The sequence below is a fragment of the Cylas formicarius genome, unplaced genomic scaffold, assembly GCF_029955315.1.
Source record: "Cylas formicarius isolate icCylForm1 unplaced genomic scaffold, icCylForm1.1 PGA_scaffold_7__23_contigs__length_41026272, whole genome shotgun sequence".
Lineage (NCBI taxonomy): Eukaryota > Metazoa > Arthropoda > Insecta > Coleoptera > Brentidae > Cylas > Cylas formicarius.
The window spans coordinates 35639762-35666734 of NW_026844352.1; the positions used below are offsets into that span (position 1 = coordinate 35639762).

A 26973-nucleotide genomic window follows, 5' to 3' on the forward strand; every position below is an offset into this window, starting at 1 on the left:
TAACGCGAACCAACCACTAATAATTCGAATCGATAATACTATTTTGTTTTGTTTGCATCATATATTTTATTATTTTCATCTATAATTTTAAGATAATTGTCCCCATTGAAATTTCTCGTCACTTAAAGTCAGCCAATTAGTCGACAACACTTTTTAATGAATTTTTCTATGTTTGTAACTGTATTACAAAATCTCTGGTATGAACCTCCAATGATGGTGTACGTTTTAAATGTTCGAATCGTTACGGAAACGAAGAAAGAAGATATCGAATTTAACGCTGGATATTAACCTAGGTTACTCCCGTCTTTTGTAGATAGAATTATTTAGCAAAGCAAAGTTAGCGTTAACAGATTCATTCGCAGATTAGCGGACGGTGACGGTGGCTACCTCACGAATTTTATTACATCTGCTCTCGAAGCTCCGCACACAACATTAGAACAAACTTCGAGGGAATTCGCTTTTATTTACGTTAAACCAGAATTAGTCTCTCGCAACTATTCGCCGAAAGGGAACACATCGGCTGATGAAGTTTGTATTCATATTGAAAATGTTCGGGACAGGAACGTTTGATAATATAAACAAAATTGAAACTTTGTGTTAATCAAGCTACTCCGTTATCCCGATTTCTGTTTCTGGAAATTCCGCAAGCTTAGATATCGGTATTGCGTTTCACGGTGAAATGGCCGGTAGTTATTTTAATAATGTTTCTGTTACGTCCGACCTCTAACTAATACTCCTTATTCGCGAAACTGAACTACTCCCTACTCTAAAATACCTAAGTGAGCAATGTACGCAACTGCAGCCAATGTCATTTTAAAAGTCAACTTGATTAAACACTGTCGAACATTTAGTTACTGGTGGGGAGGAATGTACCCAAAAACTAACGGTTATACAAAAAATATAGCTTGTAACAAATTTATCGAATTTCTTCAGACATTCTTTTATTAAACACCTAAACAAACTCTCAACAGAAGGGTCATTCTTGAAACCAGTGTAAAGGAAAACAAATTTTAAGTGATTTTGATTTCCGGAAATAACGCGATAGCCCAATTTGTTGAATCACACACTCACAAGTTTTTGATGCAGGGCAAACACAAGATATCTTGAAAGTAGTTTTTCGATTTTTCTGTGTTTGCGTTTATTTTTCATTTCTTACAAAGTTGTTACAATAAGTAATTACTTTAAAAAAATATCAATGGAAGGACCCTGAAGGGGCTAATCCACAACCCAATCCTGAATTTTTTTTTTCTACTCCCGTCTGTAACATACCTAATTACCCACCGATCCAGCGTGCGTGAAGCGTCACTTTACCACGTCAGGTTCGTTTCCTATGAATACGAGCCACTTCGGACATTTCCGGGATTTTACCGCAGGGATTTGGAAGCAATCGGACGTTTTCGGAGATATTTCCCACGCTTTGAATTTTGATGTTTGTCAATTCTCACAGTCATGCCAGTGAATGTATTCGTGTTGTTTTGCGAAAATGTACCCAAAAACTAACGGTCGTAGAAAAAGTATAGTATGCAACACGTTCGGTAAACTTTTTAACTCACTCGTTTATAAAACACTCGCTCCGCTGCGCTCCGCTCGTGTCAAATAAACTCGTGAGTCAAATGCTGTTTACCGCACTTACATAACATACTATTATTGTTACAAACATGATTATAGCAACATGACAGACATACTTTGCCTACTTACCACAATCTATTACATATTATTATTATATTTAATTTCCGATGAGGATAATACCAACCAGTATTTAAGTAAATAATGAGGTAATTAAAAAACAGCTTCGGAATTCGCAAATTTATAGAAGTTGAATCTACGCGGGTAAAGTCGTAGGTACAGATCCATGAGACATCTCTGTAAGTAAAATTGGAAATGGTTGCAGTGTCACTCAAGAGACATTCAGGTACACTCTAAATCAAAAAATGAAAATTTGACAGCCAATAGGTCATATTTTGCCAGCAAAGGGCATCGTAAATTTAAACCAGTATGGTAGTTCTACTGTCGTCTGTAAAAATGGTATATTTCTATTACATTAGTTTTACTCCTATCACTCATATCATGTAAGTATTTGGAAGGTAATTTTTCACCAGTACTACAGCAGTACTAGTTTTTACAGGATTTTTTAAGTAACTTTCAATATTTGTTCCAGAATCTTAGCAATGCAACACTTATTTATTTTGAAAGGTACTTTCAGCAAACTTTGTAGATAAAATTACTAGTACATGTGCTGTGATTTTAGGCCACCACACAAAATTACTTTAATATTACTTCGATTGATCTAAATTTTAATTGCTATTTCATATTATGTTTTAATTTACTTCTTATATTATGGCTATTATACTGCTGTAATTGCTGAATTTTATAAAAAAAAAATCCTGTAAATATACAGCAAATTCTTTGGTTAAATTAACAACTTTTGCATCGAGAATTGTAATTTTTACGTGGTTCTGTATATTATTTCAAATTCACAGCCATAATTTCCATTTCCAGGAACAATTGTAGTATTATTATGTTTTTAAGTGAATATTTCATATTTTTAAGTCACCTGAATTAAAATGCATAGGATATCTGGAAACATGCAAACACTTATGTAGAAATATTCTTTGTTTAAATATTGCATGTCGTCGCGGTACAAGATAGGTTTAACCCAATATATTACATTTTTAGCGGTATAGGGACCTTATTGTGCATACTTTGTTAGCTGGTGTCAAAGATCTACACTAATTCTTATTAATTAATGTTTCAATATGACCATTACTAATATTAGTTGAGTAAAACCGTTAACCAGTCAAAATAATTTTCTTTTAGCTAGAATTACCAAATAGAAACTGATAAGTTACCCGCAAAAAATCGGTTGTTATGGTCGGCAATTCTTTAAATATAGATATACATTTACACCAATTACAGCAATATGGTTGTATATATGACCTTTAAACAACTTATAATCTTGAATTTCAAAACAATCAGTTACAAAATTGCACTTAAATGTGAAAATATTACTAATAGTAATATCAATTTGATACAATTTTGCGCTTTTTTGGCAGTGCGTACTCTAAAAATATGTATTCAAAAAGCGGAAAAGGATTTACATTTGAGAAAAAACGACAATAAATAACGAAACATATCTTATAACTCCTAATTCCTTTCTTAGCTTTTTAGGATAGTTAAATGCGTAGAAAAAATAATAATCTTATATAACAAAAATTAGTATTACTTGCTCATTCCCGTCTAGTGCCTTTAGAGAGTTCAAACGTTAATATGGCGTTGTGCATTCATCTGCGTACGACGTGTGTCTGCATCACAGGTTTTACCGGAACCGGTGATTTTACAGCGATTTAACTAGGGAATTTAACAAAATTTTCAAAGAGTATTACTTGCGTATGTAATTTTAGCGATTGTCTGAAAAAGTACCGAGTTTTTGGGTAATGTACATGAATTTTAAAGCAAAGAAAAGGTCTGAGGGTTTACAAAACTGAAGCAGCTTTAATAAATATTGTAAATTCGCAGTTCACATGGGTAAATTTAATTAAGTGTTTACTGTCCATGTTGCTGTAAAATTCGTGGTCAAATTTAGAGTGAAGAAGAAGAAGAACTTGTCAAAGGTTCATTAAATTTGCAAGTAAAACGTTCACGTTTGTTTACATTTAGCAACGAGACCAGCCGAAAATAAATTCGCGGAGACCTACTTTAGCATAGCAGACTTCGGTATGAATCTTTTTGTATATGTCCTACCGCCTTATGAAGTTATGACGGAAGTGTGCTGTGGTTTGACACCTTTCATAAGTATTTTTTCGTACTTTTTACTCCAACAAATTGTCAAAAATAATGCGAGGCTGTGTACGCAAACACGGAAAGCCCTTCTGCAAAGTTTTTTTACGGCTGTACGGAACCCTATTGTGTTGCGGAATTCATTTCATATTCCGTTAATGGGGGCTAATGTGCCGAATCATTACGACGGATTTTGCACCATAGAATACGTTCCGATTGGCTTCGTTAATTTTTTTTCCTCCGTTAATTACTTTGCGGTCCCGGCAATTTCGCGTTTCCGCACAAAACGTGGAAAATTTTATGGAAATTGTCGATCGCTGCAAATGGTGGTGCAAGTCGCCTGCACTTTGGTCAGCAACTTTACGCGATTAAATTTGTTTACGCGATTACACGACGATTGCGGCCATGTAAACCTGAAAGATAAAATAAAACTTACAAATAAAAATAGTTTTAAAAAATGACGGTGAACGCGAATTCGTGACTGTATATTATTGTTTAGGGTTGCGCGTTTACCGGTGTGGGAAGTTGGTAACCAAAATTACGAAAACAGTCGAACCGACCAGTGGCGGAGGAGATTTTAAAAATATTTTTAAGAACCAACAGATTCAGAGTAAATGGATGACCTTAAATATTGACTCAAGAAAGGCAATACAAACAATATACCATAGTATACACTATTTCTCATATGCCTTTAAGAAGGCTGCTGTATTTTCACAATTTCCTTTCTGGACATAATATGTGCGTTCGTTTCGGCGGCTCTCCCTTATGTACTATCATACGAGAATCTATATACTATATACTGATACTGATACTGATAATATTTTCTTTCCACCTTAATCGAAATTTACACAATTTCAATTCTTAATGAAAATGTGTTCAAGAGTATAGGTAAAAAAAATCTCATTTATTTTTTTTTGTTGTTTTTTTGGTTTTTAGTTGCTAGTTACCTCTAGAATGTACTTACCACGTATGTACTTTTAATATTAATGGGAAGATTATCCTCCAGAACCACCAGAAGTCGGAATATAATTTTTTTTCCCTAGTTCGATAACTTGCTACATTTTTAGTACGGAATATTTCAGGAAATTGGTGAAAAAATACGCACATAACCTCTTTCACTGGTAATTTTGTTTCAAGAATTTTGGTCAACGGTTTATGTATGTAGAAATATGTAAATAATCATATTATTTCAAAGATATTCGAGGTTAAAGAATTGAATTGAAGAATGAAGAAAATAACTTTTTGTTCTGAATTTGGTTATTGACTGAAAAATAATTATCGTCAAGTGTTGTCAATTATTCTAATAGCAAATTTAACGCTCTACAAAAAGGTCTCCTGTGGTTTATCGATTACTCGATCCATTTTGAAGATATTTGGAGTCCTAATGGATAATTATATTAATAGTTTTCAATAGATATTTTCAATTGATGCATTAAATTGACGACTTTTCGCAATATTTATAAAAAATAGAGTTTACTTTGATAAAATGACAGTTCTTATTATTGACCATTTGTTTGGGAGTATATTTTTTTACTTTATTCACAATTGAGGATCATAATTGAATATTTCTTAAAATAGAACCCATTTTTTTCGCAAAATTATAATTTATTTTTTTTTTATCTGGGGATTTCGTGCTTGTGATTTTAGATCGTTTCTCTGCCGCCTCTTATATTCCTATATTGCGTACAAGTTTTTGGAGCTTCCGCGTTGTGTCTTCTAAGTTTTAACATAATTACCATAATTATTTAATATGAATTAAGAAATAAATTAATTAAATTAAATATTTAATTAAATTAATGAATTAAAAGAGGTTATGTGTGTATTTTTTCAACAAATTAATTTCCTAAAATATTCCCTGAAATAAAGTGCTAAAAATGTAACTGATCAAGATATCAAACTACGGAAAATATAATATTCCGACTTCTGGTGCTGGTAATGTAGTGAAAATAATTCTTCGATGTCATAAAAAATGGCAAAAAATTCCAAAAAAAAAGCGTAAAAAATCACCAGCACAATGGCTAGTTCCCTCTAGAAAGTACCTTACCACGTATTAGCCCTTAATATTAGTAGTACTTTCGGGAGGTAACTAGCAACCAGTTTTGTGCGTCAGGTCCAAAAAAAAAACATTTTTTTGACACACCGTAGTGTTCATAGAGGACAACTTTCATTTTTGCTCCCTATACAAGTTTTAAGAATCTCCGCCGATACTGGTCATTTGCTTGTTTTGTAATTTTGGCTGCTAAATTCATACCTTTTCCCTATTGAATGATGGTAACAGAGAAATGTATTTAAAGTTATGTAATTATTCACTTCGAGTTAGAGCAATGGCAAAAATGGAATAGTCACTGCCCATGGTATGGACAATTATGGCGTTTAATTAATTTTTCTCTGAGGCTGACAGTCAGCCATTAATGTTCTGCTGTAAAAAATGATCCTCGTTCAGAAATACGTCAAAATATTGCAGAAGCTAGCTGAACGTAATAGAGATGGAAGGAAAAAGTATGAGGCAATTGCGGGTACACCTTGATGGAATAGGCAGAATGCAGCAGCTGAATACATATTATATTTTGGGTTACTTTGTTTCACCGCCTTAGAGAATAATACCAAACATAGAGCTGCAGATTATACTGAACATTTATACTTACAAGATATTGAACTTTATCAGTAGTATTACAAAAATACTTTACTTACTTTACTAGGGCCGCCATCAAGTATAATTAAACTGTAGACACACATTAACGGTTATTGTTGACAATACCTGAAAACATGGACATTTTATTGAAATTGTCAGTCGCTGCAAATGGTGGTGTTTGGTCAGCAACTAAGGGATTGAACTTGTTTACGTGATTAGACGGCAACGATTGTTTTACTGAATTTAAACAAACATTAATAGTTAATTATGGTTTCCTTCCCAGTAAATATACGACAACATGATGTGCCAGGGATTGAAATAATAATAAGCCCATTGGGGCATTACAGCGTTGTTTAACTATTTAACTAAAAAATATACTTATGTTTACGACCCGTATTTCCTTTTATTAGTGTGGCTTTTTCGCTTTTCATTTGTTTTAATTGTGCAATATCTTTCATTCGGCCAGAAATAGGCTTACAAGGGCGGTGGAAACTTTTGATAACATTTCGACTCTAAATTAAAATTAATTGATCATTTTTTGTTCGCACGTATATATCGCTCTATTCACATACAGGTTTCCCGACTTTTATACAGTCATGCAGCATTTTGACGTAAGGGATGATGAACGACCTTGGCAGGGTATTCAGTCATTTTTAATACGTTTAAGTAGAATTCCGTGTATATATAGCTACCGCGAAACTTTTATAATTAATAGATTGATAACAGAGCGGGGAAGATGGATATCTGTGTCAAATGTTTTATAACGTTTGGAACTGACGCACAGGAACAAAGAACAATCAGCATTTAAAAAAACACCACGTATAGATCAGGGTTAAGGGTGGAAATCTCAGGGCTTCATTCCGGATTATTTGTATATCAGATTAATTACATGGACCACTAAAGACAAATTCGAAGTGGTCTGTTTTTTAATGTTCTTCAGAAACAATAGGTAACAAAAAAATTATAAAGAAGTTATGTTTTCAATGTCAAAGATCAAGTTTAAGGCTTAGACTAAAAGCTCGCTGAAATTTTATTGGTGATAAATCAAAACAAATAGAAATCATAAAATAAACAAAAAAGAACATTAATATTTATTTATAATTAATTATAAAAATTAATAATGTTCTCAGTACCCCACTGTTTCCTCCAACAATATCGTCAAGAAAACGGGTGACGAGCTCTTCTGTTGTCGTTCTGATTGTTATTTCTTCTTGTCGCTGAAATCAGTTTTCTTTCCTTGTATTGTGTCATGTATTTTGTAAATCGCTATAATTTTAAATTTAATATTTCAAGAGTAAACAAACAAATAAGCCGGATTATTTATTCATGTCTAAAACTTTCCAGATGTTTGCAAAATTAATATAAAAATTTCGGAAAAATTCATATGAGGCACGTTCAAATTTTCACTGCATATTACTTGGAATTAAAAATTAATGTTGAATTAATACACATAAATACAACAAAAATATGTTTTGCCCATTTGTTGATATAAGATTTGAACACTTCAGGCAACTCTTGCATTTAAATATCATGAAAAAGGTATTACAAGATTTCATATAGGACTATATAAGCTTTTATTTTTATTTGTATTTTTAACACAGAATCAGTAATTTTCTCCTCTTAAAACAATCTCAAAAAAGATTCGGCTCGGGGGCGGGGCAAAATAAAGGCGCCAACGGCAGGCAACTCAAGCTCACACAGACCGTTTCGCTCGAAATAAAAATTTAATTACCTTCAGGTGAAACAATACGGCAACTGTTTGAACGAAAGTCTTTACTTCCAAAACTTTCGTTTACTTACGTGCCAACCAACTTTCTTGAATTCGTTATTAGTTTTCGCGATCAGTGTTTATGCGAGCAGTGAAAAATGTTTTGCCGGGTGAAGCGTATTTTAAGTTGTCCCTTCACCTACCTCGAGCACAACGCGGCGTAGAAGGGTATACCATTTTCTATAGATAGATAGAAAATAGCAACATTCGCAACAGTATGATCCATACAATATTCAAATACAAGCCTATTTTGAAAGTTTATTTTAAAGTACTCTCTAAAGTCTTTTTATTTTATAACTTCCTGATATAACGTTTTGAGTAGAATTTAATGTCTCAGAGTAAGTATTCGACGTAAGATTAGAAAGTTATCTGATCATATTTTATTATTTTCGTCGAACGCCCATATCACCTCTTACTATGATTGAAAGTAGTGTGGAATTTTAATATATGCCTAGTGGTATACAGTTATTTTCAAAAACAATCTTAAAATTTATCGAGGGAAACACTCCGCCCAGTCGACGTGAGGGTTCATTTAATTTTCTTAAGTTGAAATATACCATGAAGGTCATACTAATCACACCAATAAAACCATTCATTTTGGCCCACAGAATAAAATAGATTATTCCACTTGAACAGATTTTGTTCTGCCCTAAATATCTATCTAATCAATGCATTCCCTTTTTCTCACTATCCTTTTATTATATTTTCTGCATGTGTTATGCAACTGATGTCATTTTCTATGGTAACTATCTGAACAGCTGCCTTCCATACATCGTATCATCGTGCCTTGCATCACTTACAATATTTTAATAAAAAATATTTTGCACTGAGCCCACACCAAATCAATAGTATTAAACATACCATGGTAAGGAGGTAATATTAAAACTTAATGACCCATTTCAGCAATTATTTTGTTTCTATCATATGCCAAGTTTGTTTTGTAATTTTTGACAATTTCAAAGAATTGATAATTTCTTCATTTCTTGTCGATGATATCGTGCATTATCGTGACTGACACTGACAGGTAAATGGTTTGCCATTCTTGGTATACGAGTAGGAGCGAGTAAAATATTTTATATTCAGTAATCAGCTTTTTTCCCGGTTCTATTCTCCCAATTCATGGGTGTCATAGGAAGGATGAATAAAACTGTAATTGAAAGTCGAATTATCTTAAATTATGATTTTTTTTAGTTTTGTGGATAATGCGAGAGCTGATGTTGACAACAATGGGTTTGAGTAACGTGAGTTTTTTTCTTTCCAGGTGACTTGGCGACAGGCGCTGACGGCCCCGTGTTCGTAAATCCCGCGTTGCAGGTTGTGGCAACGCCGGTGATCAAGAATGACAACCTTGTCACGCAGACTGTATACGGTTTCTTGGATTTCACCACTACCATCGGCAACACCGTGATGATTTTCTCGCCGCAGAGCGCGGCCCCGGCCACAGGTTTGTTTTTAAATACGGAAATTAAAGAAAAAAAGTTTGAGGTTATGAATTACTCGACGTGTCATGGTTGATTTCTGATATCTTATTATCCTACTCACAAAGAGTTTTGTCAACAAAATTGACTGAACTATTTATCTTCAGATTTGCAAAAATTTTCAGATTAATGTTAAATAAAAGAAAATTCGGGGTATGGTATACATTTTTTTTTACATTTTCGATCAACAATGAAAAACCTGAAATTTTGGTCAGTTGATTAGGTGTCCCTGTAGATAGGATGCAAAAACATGCTCGAAAAATCCTGTGCATACATAAAACTAGTGTTTTTTCTAAACTGTTTTGCAATTTTACTACAAACGGTAAAATCTTAGGACTCAAATCGGCTTTAGACGTCAGTTACTATTGGCAGTGATTGCTCTATCGGTGCTGTTACTTAATTGAACGTTCTTTAAAATATAATAACAATGCATTTGGAATACTAACGCAAAATTATGTACGTACGGAACGAATTTTAACTATTAAATTTATTGCTTTTTTTTTTTGATTGGCTGAGGTGTAGTCTAGTAAAAAGACTAGACAGTACATAACAAATTAAATTATAGATAATTTTTAATGATGCATTTAAACTAAGAAGTTTCAGATTAATTAAAGTTTCAACCCGCCAGCTCTAATTCGTATGTAAATTCAACTAAACAAATTTTATTTTATTTAAGTCGGACAGAACAAACTGTTCATTATGCTTTTTTTAAAACACAAAACACTGTATATTCCGCACTCTGGGTTTCATACAAATTTTTGTAAAAATATTTCTCCTTCGCCAATATGAGTATTTTAATCATTTTCCTAAGCGGTCTTTATTTGGCAATTTCTTATCTAAATATTTTGAATTCGTCCTGTGTCGAGCATACGCATTGGCAACATACATCGCCTATTCGGTTTATATTCCGAATAGGTTCGGGTTTTTCTTCGCCATTAATTCGTCACAAGCGCGTGACCGTGTCATTTCTACATTGACACCCAATTTACCCGCCTAGATTAACCCGACAATCTTTTTCAATCTCCTCTTTCCAGAACAAACTAAGGACGTATCGTCGAACTCAATCATCGACACCAAACCCGCGGCGGTTCAAGCGCGAGACGAAGTGAACATTAAACCGAGTAAACCTCAAGTCGTCGTTGCCGTCGCAAAAACGACAGCTGAAAAGATCTCGTCTGTGGTGCATGTCGAGTCCTCCTTCAAACCTCCCGATAAGAAATTGGAAATTAAACCGTCGGTCGCGACAAAAATTAACATCGTCGAAGCGAAACCCGAACCCAAAATAATAACCAAAGTGGAAGTGGTAACGGAAGCGGCACCAAAAATAACTCAAAACGTCATCACCAAAGTCGAAGTGGTCAGCGAACCGTCGAAAACTTTGCCGCTCACGACCAAGAAGGAAACTTCTAGCGTGGTTCAAGTAAAATCTGACGACGAACCGGCTTTAATCGTCGGCAACAACATCGGCGAACCCGAATACGATTTCCTTTCTCGTCAACCATCCGAATTCGTCGAGGAAACTTACAAACTGATCAACCTGAAACCTTCGAGTTCGAAATTCCATTTGAAACCGCGCGCGTCCGCCATCGAACCTCCGAAAAACAAACCCTCGCACCCCCAGCAACCCACAGGATTAGTCTCGAAAATCGAAGGGATGGTCGTAAAAGACGGCGTGATGACCTCTTACGAGACGAGCGTCATCGGGACTTATATATCGGGGAAATACGCTCAAGTGTTGCAGAGCACTTCGCATGTTTACAGTCAGCCCAAGGGAAAAATTAATCCCAGCCCCAGCGTAAGGATTTTGAAAACTGCCGCCCCGACGTTAAACAAGGCCTCGAAACAGCACAGGCAACATCTGGAACCTACACCAGCTGCGGCTGCGTATTACGATGAAAGCTCGGCCGTAGATTCTTTCGGCGCTCACAACGCCATCAAAGGCACGAGGAAACCCGCGAAGAGATTTAAGAACAGGCAAAAGGAGGCGGACGTACCCGAACAGAGAATCGACAGGGAACCGTCACAGGCTACGTTCAAAAAGAGCCACAAGGGTAGCAGGACTCCGAATAGGAGCAGCAAGTAAGTGAGAAGCGAAAAGCATCTACATAAATGGCTCATGTAAGGAGCAACAAGTAAGCGAACAATCGATAACATCTAAGTTAAAGGTTGTTACAATGTGCAGCTTGCGATGAAGCTAATTACTAGGAACTAGTTTTGCAAATAAACCAACAGTTTAGTACGAGTTGTCAAGTTGGCAATTGATCCTTATCTATGCAATGGTTAGCCACTAATATTCTAGCAGCTTAAAATTAAGTTTTGATTCTTAAAGCTAGCTAAGACAACTAAAGTACTTATTAAATATTCAATTTTTTAGTCAGTTGTTGGTTTTGGTTAGCAATGTAAGTCAGTGTTATCAAACTTGTTTACATTAAGTTTGCAATGGCTGAGCAACAGTCTGTTTAAGATACCTTTCTTTGTAATAATAAAAATATTAAAAAAAAAGAATATAAATAGAAACCATTTATCTAACTAACCAAAACTTGTCATCTTCAAAATATAAACATAATGTCAAAAAGTTACCAAACTTTTAAACTTTTAAAACTTATTTCTCTTGTATGCACTGCTGATATATTATCAGAAATTAATCAGAATTTGAGACGATGTAATAGTTTGTAATATCTCATTCTATTCAGGACCGCCATAAATACTTTATGATGAAGATTTATCTGCAAAGTCAAAGTCAATTAAACTACAGACATTTTGTATTTTTTAACCAATTAAAATGTGTGATAAGCTTCCATTGTACCTATAGCGAAGGTTAAATGAGCAATGTTTTAGAGTAAACTGTGTGGCTAACCGGCTTCAGATTTACCATCGGTGGTTTGGTTTCTTAAATACCGACGAAAAACCGAAACGGGCGGATTTCGTTTTTCGCCAGTAAATCCAAAGCGGTTAAATTGACAGCTACCAAAGTGTAACCTAGTTCAAACACTTTATTGCATATCTCAATCGTCTTTTGTTATTTCGCAAACCCTCCTTAACTTTAATTTTTCTTATGGTCACCATAGAACATGAACGTTTTTTAAAAAGAAAAAGCCAGAAAAGTCTTCGTTAATTTAATTAACATTTGAAACGCTTACAAAACCAACAAAATTTGAACAATATACATCTAATGTAACACACAGATTTGCAAAATGGCGCCAATTACATCGAAACATTTTTATTGACCTTTTTTCGTACAACTTTTGCAAGTCAATTTGCGTTTATGTTTCTAAATATGTTCAAAACTCTTTGTCTCGAGATTTTTGGAAATTTTACGTTAAAAAAAAAAGTGTCAGCTGTCGATTGAACCGTTTTGTATTTACTGGCGATAGACGAAATTTACCGATCTTAAATCTGTTGGCAGGTTATCAAATTCAGTACGTTTCTTCTAAAACTTTCCCTATTTAATCTGCTGTAGGTATAATAGAGAAGAGATTCTGAGACACATTGTATAAAATAACCCACCACCATAGATCTTCTTAGCTATAGTTGCATGATCTAAATCAGCTGTTTTTTCTCGTTTTTTTTTCCTACTTGTTTCTAACGTCACTCTTTCTATCTAACATGTAAGTCTCAACACTAATTTTGCCTTAAACATTTATTTATGAGGTGTTGATACTTGGGTAAGAAAAGTTATATTAATATCAAAAATTGAGCATGATACAGGCATGCGTACAAACAAATGGTCTACAAACTCACACCGTATGCACTAACACGTGTAAATACATACAGACAAAACACGCCTTCCTCACAAAGAACTCAAAAGCATGGTCGTGGTGGTCGCAAGTCTGGCGCAAAATCCGTCGCTACTACAACAACCCAATATGCGTACAGCGATGAGCCGACTCCGGCCCCGTCATCTGCCAGAAGATTTACCAGTAGAAAGAAACAAACCAAGGTCGCAACCGTTCATCCCGAGACTACCACCAGCAATAACAACGGCGGCTTCAGCAGAAGAGGATACAAGCCCAAGGTGCAAGCTTCGCCGATCGATCACGGTGCTGCCTCTACAAGCTTGTACAAGTTTAAGTTGAACAGGTTAGTAGTAGTACTTCTATTTGCCCGAGTTAAATCGGGTATTTTGATTCGACCCAGTGTTTGGATATGTATTTGGTTGGAAATTTAGTAGAAGAATTACATTTGCGCCTCGATTATCTGAACATCTCGATCGATATTATGTTCGAAGTAACCCTCCATTACGGGCACTCAGCTCGCACGACGAGATATTGTTATGGGAGTAATAACAGGTTAAGGGTTGCTTGCAGTCTGACCCGTACCATAAATTGACATACTAAAAACAAGCCGTTAAATACGTAGCTGGGAACCTGAAACATTAGACGAGATGATTATACCTGATGGCCCTTCGAAAACACACCGAATTTTTAACCAGAATCCAAAATCCAAACTTTGTTTTTGTGAGATGGATGTTTTCCCGCAAAAGACACTTTCAATTACCTGATTGTACATCGTACAAATTGTGTGAAATGGGAGTGGAGGTCGTCAAGTGATACTTGAGGGTTTTAATTCTTCTGTTTAAATACGGGAAAATATGGTGCTTTGAATTATCAACGGGATAAAACAATGGATGACATAATCAATAGTTAGTATCATCGTCAGTTAGCGTATGTGTTACTATAGTTGGGACCGTAATGTGATTAGATGACCCAAAATACCATATTTTCTTTATTAGCCTATCTAAACAGAAATCCATAAGGAATTAAAAACTCATTTTAATGAGGTATCATTTGATCCCCACTTCTATTTGAATCAATTTGAATGATGAGAACTTAATTAAATTTGTTACTATGCTTCTTGTCTGAATTTTTGAAGAACACTGAAAACAAATTTCTATTTTTGGATACAATTATTTGTATTGAGTTTGAAAGGCCATAGAATAGACAGATACACATTTCAAGTCAAGATCAAAGTTTATTAGAGAACGTTTTAAGTCCTCCGTAAAAAAGAAATGTATATTTGGGTATCTTCCGCATACTGTTGCATCACTGAATATTTTATACATTCATTCATGTCTGCTACATAAAAACTAAACAATAAAGGTCCCAAAATAGAACCTTGGGGTATAGTTAGATTTTTCTAGATTAAATTGCTTTTTAACTTCAACACAATGCGAACTATTGCTCAGATATTGTTCCAGAAATAATGAAGTTTTGTAAACTACATATGGCGATTGATCGTGTTGAAAGCTTTACTAAAATCTAAAAGAGCCAAACAGGTAGCTTATCTCCTATCTTCATTGTGGCGATTGTCATTCAATAACTTAACCAGACAGTCTTCAATGATTTTAGCCAAATTTACTGAAGTAGATATTTGTTGGTAAATGTGCCTGCCTCTCTATCTCAAAACTGATTTTTTTGGCTCACTGGGATTTGATATTTTAGCAACTGGTTTATCAGCGTAGGCATTGTCTCTATATCTGTAGTAGGATATGGTTCTAATGTTCGTGAATGAAGTATTCAGACGAGAGTAAATATTGGTTGGATTGGTTGGATTGGTTGTTTGATAAGATGTGCAAGTTGACTGGTTACAATCTCAGTTACAACCCGTCCTCCAACCAAATGAAGTCCTCGCTGCCCCACTGCTCTTAATAGATCGATCAATAGTAATAAAATTTCCGCATCCGACAGGGCTAATCGATCCCTGACCGATACCGATTGCCAGAACAATTCGCCTCTGGCGAACGCCACTTCGTCGTCTGCGCGGCAATTTTGCTAATGGGGCTAATTATATTATTGCAGATCGCCGGGCAGATGGCAGTACAAGACCACCCCCAAGCCTCGAGTAACAATTATTCGAAAGCAAAACGAGGAGGAGACGGGCAACAATAACGAAGCTGTGGAGACGACCGTTTCGTCTGCATCGCCCGAAGCCCAACCGCTGGTTCCGGTAATACACTTACGCCTTTTTTTGTTAAATTTAGATGCCATTTTTGCACCATTCAAAGTTTATCGATGCTAATTCCCTCTAAGACTGGGCAGGCGCTAAAGCTGGCTTTTCGCGGGCTGTATCGCCAGTATAGAGTTTTTGCTTATACAAGGTGCTTTCTAATTGAATGTCAATAATTAAGGATGTGATTTTCGGTCCATTTTTAAAAGAAAACTTCATATGAACGTCTTAACTTTTGAGATACAAGGTGGCAAGGTTTACAAAAAAATATGTATATTTCTAATATCTGTAATACCACTTTATATATTTTAATGAAATTTGGCAGACATGTTCTATATAGCAAGAGGCATTATTTAGTGTCCCACATTTTTCTTTAAATACCCCACATAGAAGGTTGACTAAAACAGTTACTCTGAGGGCAAGTAATCATTTAAACGGTTCCCATCGGACTGCAATAACTCCGGAAATTGAAGAAGCAGTTCAAAGAGTGCGCGGCAATGTGATGAAAAGGGCTGAAGCGTGTATCCTTCAAGGTGGAGGACACTTTGAACAACTTATCTAGTTTCTATGTTTTACTTTAAAAAAAATTGTTATTAATTTATTAACAGACAATTTTGTTAAAAATTATGAATTGTAGGTATTGTTTTTTTTAAAGAGTCGTTAATTATTTGTCTTATTTGGATGTTATGTCATGTAAAAGTAAAAAGGAATGTCCTTTCAAAAAAAAAGTTCCCGATTTAACCAGTGTTGCGGTGACGTAATTAACCAAAATAATATTTGTTCATAGACAGTGAGTGGCGCCCCACTGATTTCCCTTAAAAAAAAATAATGACATTTGCATTCATTGATGAGCAGATTTGATCTCATATTTTTTTTTTAGCCCGTTGAAAGGTTTAAAAATAAAAACTAATTTCTCTGCATGATGTCTTTTTAACGATATGGTTATGACCATGTACAGAAGAGGATTTTTTAATTTCATTGATTTAATTAAATCAAGGAATTAAATTTCTTTAGAAATGATTGGAGATTGTGAGGATAATCTTTATTTTAGGAGAAATCAGTGGCGTACCATCAATGTCTGCCAAAATAAACAGATGAAATTCCAATTCTTGAAACATAATACATGTGTGCAAAATTTCACTCAAATAACTAAATTGGTATTACAGATATTAAAAAAATATATTTTATTATTGAAAACTTTACCACCCTGTATCTCAAAAGTTAAGACTTTTAGGACATATGTTCATATGAAGTTTTCCTTTGAAAATGGACCCAAAAATCGCCCCCCTAAATATTGACATTCAATTAGAAAACACAAAGGTTAGCCTCTTGGGATGGTTTGTGGGTGAAGTTGTGACAATTCACCGATATGTCACTAAGTTGTCAGCTAGCCTTTGATAAGAAGTAAGGTGATCGGACCTGCATAAAAATAACGCCCCATGCCAATACACTTTTGCTTTGAACCGCAAAATCATCTAATCTTTATACGTCCACCATGTATGTCCAAAGAAATCCTACATTAATCGTTGCTTGTTCCAACTCTGTGCAACTTTAAGTGACGAACTCATTTCCTTTGTTTAACGTGGTATCAAAGGAGAACATCCCAATTTTCGATGAGGATATTCGTTGTGTAGCTGTAACCAATTCATCTCAGCATTCACCAAAAAATAAAGATGGGGGAAATAATCATCTAGCGCGTACGAAATCTTCTCAAAGCTTAAAAGTTGCCTTCGTCTAACTACCTTCTCTCAACGTCAGCCTCTTCACCGGCAACAATTCGTTCTTGCTTTAATGTGAAGACCTTCAACACTTTTCCTTTTTAACTGTGTTAGAAAGAAACAAAGAAAGGAAAGATCAAAAAGCTGTTGCACATTATTTTTTAGTTTCTAAAATGGGCATACACAAGGATCTTCAAGAAAGTGCGTACCAAAAGCCTTAAACGCTAATTTGGACGGTTCATAAAACTGGAGAGATTGAGTTGCTTCCACGAGATCTTTTGATTACGTTTAGGTGATTCAGCTATTACTATATAATCAGTACATTTTTAGTTCCGTGGCTCCCTTATCACGAAACACGGTGTACAAAACACGAGGCACTAACCGCATAATGATCTCGTTCCAGGTTCAAATGAGCAACGACGTCGCGCCGCAGGCCAGATCAGACGAGGATAGCTTGGAGGGATCAGAATCCGTCGCCACAATTATAGACGACGAGAGTGCGACTGAAAATAAAGTGGATAGCCCGACGTTGCCCCTGGAAACTATTAAAGTTGAAATTTCTACGCCGCCGGATTTTAAGGACGTATATTACGAAATTGCCACAATCAAGTCACCCTATACTTTCCAGGTAATGCGGCGAAAATGAAGTACCGCCGTAGGGCGTTTTCCGCCGCAAATTTTATCATTGGCGTGCTTTCTGGGGCTTTAGAAAAACAGTTTTCTTGTAACGCCAACCTAGGTTTTGTGGTCTGTGATGCAGATTATTGCAATGAATTCAATGATGTGTATTAACTTTCAGCCGAAACACATTTCACACCAATCGTTTACAACCATTTTTATATGAAAAAGATGCAGCTAATTCTATAATGGAGCATTTTAAGAGTTGCATTCGGAAAGAATATGGAGAAACTGGCATTTAATCAGTCTTCTATGGTTATGCCTTAATCTATATGGGAAGTGATCTTTTGGTAGCAAACATTTCAAACAATTCTACAGAATTTCTACCACCATAGAATGTGTGTTTCTTTTTTAAATTGTTACAGTTTTATTTCAAAATTATTTCATGTTTAAAAAATTCTTATTTGTTTATTTTTATTCCTCCAATGTTTACCTAAAAAAAATAGAATCATACTGGATTGGTTTCAAACAAGTAACGGGTCAATTATATTCGTAATATATTTTCCGTTCTAAACCTAAAACCAGAAAACAAAATAAAAATTTCGTCATGTCTTATGTGTTCAACTCATCTCGTATGGAGCCGAGTGAATTTTGGTGAAACGATCTATAATCTATAATCATCATTTAATTCGTCTTTCGAAAACATCTTTGGTTTTGTTGTTTGACATCTCCTAGATTTGCACAGTTTGTATTTGAATGGTTAATTATCAGCAAAGTAAAACAAAAGGGTTAGGTTAGCTATTGGGGTAACCACGGTTTAACAAGTGGATTAGTATCGGTCTCAGTATCATTTGATGTTTCATCAAACTGTTAATATTCCATGGTCTGATGTAATATTCACTAGTCGACCATGATTTTACTTTTGACCTGACGATCAAAGGAGAAGTTCTGTCAATAAGGCGCTGTTGAAAATTTTAAATTTTACTATGCGAAATTTGTTTTTCTGGATATTTTGAGTATATTTTGGTTAGTTTAAACCTGCAGCGACCTGTTGTGCTGATGAAAAATAACGTTTTATTATTATTTTTATTTATTATATTTTATTTAAATTAGAAAAAGAAATGCTGCCTGCCTGCCTGCCGCTCATAATTTTTTGCTACCTTACATCGAAAGAATCTCTGTAAATGACCCCACCAGCCAAGTTGTTTCTTTTCAATGAATTCTTCTATGGATTCTAGTTATTCCTTTCACCCTCCTCAAGTATTTCATTTCTGCTGCTCCAATTTTGCTCTTGTCCAAAATTCGGAGCCATATGTAAGGGTTGGTCTGTAAATTGTTTTGTAAACTTTCATTTCCTTTTATTTATTTATGAGCCCCTTACTCAATGCATATTTGGCTTTTCTATTCTATTATTTAATTCTGTGTCCTGTCCTCATGTTTCTTCGAACATAATTTCCAAGTACTGGAAGCTACTAACTTGTTCTATTAGTGTCCCACGTATTCTCTACTCTAATTTCTCTTTTCCATTTGACGCTGCCATAACTTTGCTTTTATTTATGTTCATTTTCGTTCCATTTTTGTAAGTATCCCAATTATTTAGATTTTCCTCCAGATCCTTCCGGCTATGATCGTTATATCATAGGCGAAGGCACATTGCGATATGTTGATACGCTCTAGCTGTCGATATCTAACGTAAAGGTCTTTTGACCATGCTAATTAGATCGTCCATAGAAGTTATGAATAGTAAAGGGTTCAAACTACCCCCCTGTCTCACTCCTTCTTGTGCTATAAAAATGCCTTTGATCTCATGTTCTTACTTATTACACAATTTCTTGTTTCGTTGTATAAACATTTGATTACTCTTAATAGTTCATTGTCAATGTTTCTGTCTTGTAGGCTTTTCCAGATTCTTGTTCTGCCATTTGTTTACGTTCGTATTCTTTTTGTTTGCTGTTTGTTTTATTTTCGGAATTGGCCTTTTGCATAATGGCAATTGCCTTTGAAGTTTGCATTTGAATCTGTTTTTTTTTCTTTTCGTACTTGGAATTCGTCAGCTATGTGTGAAACCTCAAGGGTAGGAGAACCGACAGAGTCTGGTCGACTTATATTGAAGTCAGATTCTCATGACTCCAAAGTTTTCAGGTAAATCTAGACTGACATTACTGCGTTGGGGCAGACCTCCATCAGATATCAGTAGATTGCACTCACTTGCTCTCACTGCACTGGTGTTTTTAAGTCATAAGATTTTAAAAACACCATAAAGAAGGTTTATTAATTTCAACATGTACTAGCCCAACTACGTACAGTAGCGTAAACTCGCCTTAAATTTGACAGAATTCCTGTTATTATTTAAAATCCACAATGGAAAAACAGCGTTTATTAATTAATAATAACATAACCTTTCTTTTCATTAATTTTACATAGTTGGTATTACGAAATTGGTGCAAAAATGGGTGAAAATTAGAAATTCTATTTCGTCAATAAATACACTAAGAACTGTGTGAATTTGGTTTACGAGGATTTGCTATTGCAGTGGTGTATTACACTCGTCCAATTTGTTCGTCATCCTACTTCATGAATTATTAGTATTAGATATTTTATCGAAAATATTTCAACGAGAACAGGTTCAATACCTTGGAGTGTGGACCAAAGATTGAGGTTGTGATTTTTTTTTATATTTCTCTTGGAGTTTGGACCAAAGATTAACATTAACGAATTGGTACTATCTGTTTATTAAATTCTTAAACTATTCCAACTTGCAAGTTGGAGTCGTGATGATTGAGTAATTATTTAAAAATGGAAGTAAACGATTTAGTCTACTAATATGTGATAACAATAATAATAATAAAATACCATCTAGTCAAGCCTGATTTCTAGAGTGTTTTGACTATCAAATTGAGCTAGCAAGTGGTAAAATTGGTCGGTTCCAATAGCTATGATGTAAACAAGTGTTGTCGGCCCAATAACCTTTATAGTTTTGATTAGTTCTGGTTAGTTTTAGTAAGTTTAGTTTAATTAGTTGGTTAGTCTGTGGATTCTTCAATCAGTTTCTTCCTTTGTTCATTAGTTAATCCGGCACCGGTCTATATACAAGTCTAAGTGTAATTGATGCCATTCGCTTGCCTCCTACAGACTAACTTCGGGTAAACATGTAGTCTCTAACAAGACGGGAAGTTTAGAGCTGATACGTCGCGAGCAATTTAAATACCTTATGAGAAATTTCACGTGCAGTAACACACGTCATTCCGGATAAATGTAAAAGTAAATAGCCTCAATTTTATATAAAAATTTCGCCGGATCAAATTATCGTCGCCGCCATGTTTTTAATAAAGCCATGTACTTCGGCGCCGTTATTATTACGACGCCGCCATTTCCAAGGGCAAAGGCGCTTGGTGACGCTAGCGACAAAAATAGTTTTTAAAATAAAATTAAACATGTTAAAGAGAATGTTTATATGAGGTGATTGAAACGGTTGTTTAACTTTAAAAATTAAAGTCATTGCTTTGAAGCTAACTTATGGATGGGAAAATACTCAATTGACTGTTTAATATCCAGAGATTGAGGCAGGATAGCCAGCCTCTATGACCAAACACCTCGTTTGTTGATAATACTCAACTAATACGGATTTCTCCAATAGAAAGAATAATTTAACTGCTAGATTAATTATTATTGCAACAAATTTATAATTTCATTGTCTGAAATTTTGTATAACTAAATAAAAAAATGTTTCTTCAGTTTCTGCAGTCTTCGGGTATGCAAGAAACTGATTCTTGTATTCTGATTTCCTGCTTCTAACAATAAACCATAAGTTGATCTGACCTAACAATATCAGGGGAAAATTACTGTTTTATATTGAAGAATGAAATCGAAAATTGTATTCATCCTGTCGGCAAACTATTTCTTGGTAGAAAATGGTGAGACAAATGAGAAATTTTCTCCGTGTCATGACCGATCCAAGTTTCCAAAATGGTCAAAAAAAATTTCCAAGACCATTGAGGCTTCATGTCATTCATGGTCCTAAAAGTGCCAATTCCCAGATGCTATTCCTTAATCGAATCAGATTGCAAAATAATTGTTTTTCTTTTATTTCAAATTGATAGATACAAATTAAAAGTTATTTATACCTGAGGTTTTATCTTAATCACGAATATGTATGCACCACAGGTTTACCAAAAGAATTCTATCTAGCGTCCACATTATTTTGCTGGTAATATACTAAACACAGGATTTTTTCTTCTATATCAAATATTTCTTTGTAATTTTTTGTCATTGTCTGAAATGTCTTTAATAATTTCAGTCTTTGCAACTTATAAAAAATAAGGTTATTTTTTTAATTTCTGATACAAAATAATTGCTTGTCTTTTGGAGGTTTTTCAGAGTCGGCGTCGCTGATGTCCAACTTTTAATAGTAAATGAAACTTAATATGTACAACGCAAGGTTTTTATTCGTAGAAGCTTTTGATTTTGCTAACTCGCAAATGCTGCAATTTTATTTAGTAGGCTCACTGATCTTCAACTCAGCAGCTCCGACTTCGTAATAAATTTTGGTGGTCTTACCCAATTCTTTTTTATGAGCTTACCTTCCTTTTGGTGTCCACGCCCATTGAATTCTGGATATATCCGGTAAACCACTTATCAAATTCTGTAATCCATATCAAAGGAGAATAATAATGGATTGCTAACTAATACAAATTAGGGCGATTGCCTTCGACGTGGAGCTTTTAATTTTAATATTATTAGTTGCGTTGATTTTGGTGTAAATTTAACGACGTAGTTAATCACGTCGTTGTTACAGGTGGGAAACGTGAAGAACACGCGATTCATAACGGTGACGTCGACGTTCGAGAAGACCTATTCGGAAAGCGTGGAGCCGACGTCAACGGGCGTTGCGATGGAGCCCCTCACAGAGAACATTCTCGCGACAACGAGCAATTACGCGAAAGATAACAACTTTTTAGACTCGAGCATCGCGACGTTGCCGCCCATTTATCTTGCGTCGGACACGGAGACGCCGCCTCTCGAAACGCTCACCGAAACGTTCAGCACGACGCAGACGATGTACAAGACCCATATTTTACCGGTGATACGTAGCGTTAACGATACCAAAAGTTCCACTTTGGTGCAAACTTATCTTATAACGAGACTGGTGACTGCCACCAAAACTTTGCCACCGATGGAAGCCTATCAGTTCATTCCGAGCAAGACGCTAAAAGAGTTCAACAGTCGATTGGATGAGGCCGGCTCTGAGCTGCACTTAGAGCTCGAGTTTGGCGATAACAACGAGCAGGATGAGGACGGGCATCCCAAGAGAATATTGCCTGCCGATCTGGACTTGTCACAGATAGGGTCAGACTTTAACTTCCCTGATGTAGACAAGTCGAAGATTGAGCAACAGTTGAAAGCAAGCAAAAAGAGTCAAAGCCAGTTGCAGGTAAGTGATCGATTCTTTTGCAACCTCTTCCTATGACGTGCGGTTAACATGTCTGTGTTATTTGAGAACTAGTAGTTTCTTTTCTGCATTTTTGAAAAGGTATTACTCAGCAGCTTAGATTCCAGATAAAAACAGAATATAATCTAAAGTGACTGATTAAGTTCCGTGTTGGTAAAAAATTTGATACTGTATTTATTATTAATATGGTTTAGCAACAGATACTAAAAAATCTTGCAGTAAAGAGCATTTTGCTTCATCCATGGGTGAATCCTTAACTGACACTTTGTAACGCAATTTCCTAGCAAAACACATAAAAATTAATTGCAGATAAAGTAATATCCTAAGCAGTGGTAGGAAAAAATGGATTTCCCATAAGCAGTGTGCTCCTTCTAATTGACACCCCTCAAATAAAAAAATGATTTTAATCTCAAATAGTGTTTATTAACTTCAATTTCGAAAAGGAGCGTTCAGTAATAGCTACGGAAAAGGAAGTGCGAGTAAAATTTTTATAGTAATGGTCAAATTTGGAACCCCATAATCTAAATTAATCATCTTCCCGGCAAATATTTAAATTTGTGTCCATAAATATCTTAATTTCATATGCTCCAGATATGATAATACTTTAATTGCTTCTCTTTCAGCTTCTTTTTTCAAGTCTTTGTTTTTTATTTTCATTTTCAGATTTATTTTCTTTGATAACTATTAAAACAAATTATTATATTATTTTGCTTTATTGAAAAATAAGAAAAGGTACTTTCAGAAAGTTTAAGCAAAGCGATCTCTAATAATACACCCATACCCTTGAATATATGATAGACACAATAAGTAACGTCCACCGTGGAAAAAACTGCACTGAATGGAACAACCTTGGGGTTCACTGAATTTGCCGATTGCGTGCCAACAAAAATGGAATCGTCGTATCGCAATATCTTACCATATAGCAGTTTACAAAAGTCTACGTACATTTTCATTGTTGTTTAAATATTGCGTAAATTATGGCGCCCTTATACGGAAGCACCCTGGTGCGACGCATATTTTGCTTACACGTAGAATCGTCCATGCGCATGAGTTTGAATATGAAAGACGCAAACTGAAAATCCGTTTTACATAAAGTTTGAAACTCCCTTTTCTGTCAATCAGGATTGGCGCCTTTTTCCTGTCTCACCTGCAAGAAGCGCCAATTTGTTTATTTTCTCGCAGGTAAACGAGCCTCAACCGCAGCCCAACCTGAACCCGGAGCAATTGCAGCAGCTGGCCCTTTTAAGACTACTAAACCCGGCGGCCGCCGCCCAGGGCCAAGTAATAACCACATCAAAGCCGGTTATCAAAGTGGAAACGTTGTACGAAACGCACGTGTTGCCCGTTACACAGGGACAAAACACGGTCCTGAGCACGATATCCAAAGTCAAAGGCACTTTTACTAAAACCGACTACGAGTTCGGCACGAGCACGATCGCTCCCGCATTGCCACCACTGCCCCAGTTTCCCCCGCCCATCAATCCTATCAATCCCATTAATCCACTGTTTCCGGCAGCGCCCCAACCACAACTGCAGCCGCAGTTCACGGTGACGTCATCACCGGTCGTCCACAGCACGATGGTGACGCAAACGAACAGCAAGGTGCTGAAACTGACGTTCGGCGCGAGGACAGCCCAAACGACCGTGTTCTCGACGACGGTCGTGCCGACGCTATTGACCACCTACATGACGACATCGGTACCGGTGGCACCGACGGCCGCTTTTCCGGGATATTTCCCGGCCCCGTATCCCGGATATCCTTTCGTGGGATGAACGCAGGTGTCTAGTTTAATCGATATTTATTGACGCGTGTGAAAGTGATCGCGATGGACATTTTACGATGACGGCGGACGCTCTTGTAATATATAAACCTCCATTTACTCACTCATATTTGTGTATATAATTCATCTCTTCTCTGACGACGGTGCCGCTCACAGACTTCTAGAAATCCGTGTGAAGGATTACGATAAATTTACAAGCTTCCAGGATAACAATGCCGCAAACAACTGTCAAATTTCAGTCCAGTGGCGTACCATTATCAGCCTCGCCCGGTTATAAAAAACTAGTAATAGTGAAAAGTGTAACATTAACGTTAAACGTTTAACTGAACAAAATAACGTAGAGGTTTCTGTGCATATATTTTTAGACGTCTGTGGCACTATCCAATACTACGAGCCCAGTTGTAAGGGCCCCCTTTGTTTACAATACATATAGCATATTGCATAAAGAGTCAGTAACTATTATTCGTCCGGCGGAGTTACTGACTCCGTGTATTTCCTCGACTTCATTCTATTATTTGCGTGCATTATGTTGAACATCTAAGGGCCCTCTGAATTCATGTGTACATAGACTTAGTATTTATATTAAATGACGCACCATTAGATGCGTTTTCTATTTCCTGTAATAAAATTTGTGCACTTACTTTGAATAAATTTGTAATTCCAAAAGCTGCCTAATTTTATTTGCCAACGATACCACTCAAGATGAGCTTGAAAAATAGAAAGGATTATCTCCATACCACTTTGTTATGTGACTGCCCCGACATCAGTTTGTTAAATTTATTTTATTTATTTAAAAATACTTCTCATACGAAGCAAAAGCACAATAACTTGGAATGCACGTAGGTATGTATAGTTCTGCCAAATGCAGAAAAGTTATTAATGAAAAATTGTGAATTTTTTACTTTTTACAAAACTTCTGGATTCCTCCTGCGTCGGTTTTTGCTGACGTTTGGCCAATCATCCTGTTGGCTTGTTCAGAGCTTGACTGAAACTGTCAAGCCCACAGGATGATTAGCGAAACGTTAGCAAGTTCGACCCAGCAAAAAACGATGCAGGAGGAATCCAAAAGTTTAGAAACTGAAGCTAAAATTAGATGATACTTACGTTATCAGTTCCTTTACTTTCTTTTAACAAAATAGACTCAAACGAAATGATTAGCTTATAAAGGCTTGTCATTTCATAAATATAAAAATGGCGGTGGTTCAACATCTGTTTATGGAGATAAAGTTATTATTACATTTGTCAAGATAATAAAAAAATATATATATACTAAAAGTTTGTTTTAATCTACAAATGAATAAATTTTCATTGATATTTCGGATTTGTGGAATTACTATGCTTTAACTCAAACGTAAATGAAAAAACATAAAATCGAGATGGTGAGAGTCAATTTTGAAGCATTTTTCTATTAAAATCAGCTTATTAAATCCTTCACAAAAGTTTTGATGCTAGCCAGATTCTGGAAACCCTAATAGAAATTGTATAGATAACTAAAAGCCGAACGCTATACCACTGCGAAAGCACGCGCTCTCGAAAATAAGTAGCCGACGTAACTATCCTCATTAATTTGCGGCCCCAAAGAGTAATCAACCTAAAAAAATTAGTTATGTTTATTGGAATTCATATTCGAAATCCGACAAATTGATCCACGCAGTCAACGGCAATGATCGCGCTTCTGATTTGATCACCGATAAATTTCAATACAAACCCACGCGGCTTCGACAAAACTTCGTTATCCGAAAAAGGTCGGGAACGAGGACAGACTGCCGATTGAAAAAGGGGAATAAACAAATTCAAACAATGATA

The 26973-nt window shown here is 35.6% G+C and overlaps 1 protein-coding gene across 3 annotated transcripts in view; it reads left to right on the plus strand.

Annotated features, from left to right (window-relative positions):
* The window catches only part of LOC132705212 (uncharacterized), a 196191-nt gene extending 170364 nt beyond the window's left edge, over positions 1 to 25827 (plus strand). For 2 of the 3 annotated variants that reach the window (XM_060675676.1, XM_060675674.1), the window contains 7 exons: positions 9439 to 9621; positions 10690 to 11734; positions 13430 to 13735; positions 15454 to 15601; positions 17723 to 17947; positions 22733 to 23368; positions 24569 to 25827. In XM_060675676.1, the coding sequence (XP_060531659.1) occupies positions 9439 to 9621; positions 10690 to 11734; positions 13430 to 13735; positions 15454 to 15601; positions 17723 to 17947; positions 22733 to 23368; positions 24569 to 25159 (3134 nt within the window). In that variant the 3' untranslated portion in view covers positions 25160 to 25827. The remainder of the gene's footprint in view (positions 1 to 9438; positions 9622 to 10689; positions 11735 to 13429; positions 13736 to 15453; positions 15602 to 17722; positions 17948 to 22732; positions 23369 to 24568) is intronic. The other variant, XM_060675677.1, reaches the window with a different exon arrangement.
* Positions 25828 to 26973: the final 1146 nt, after the last annotated feature.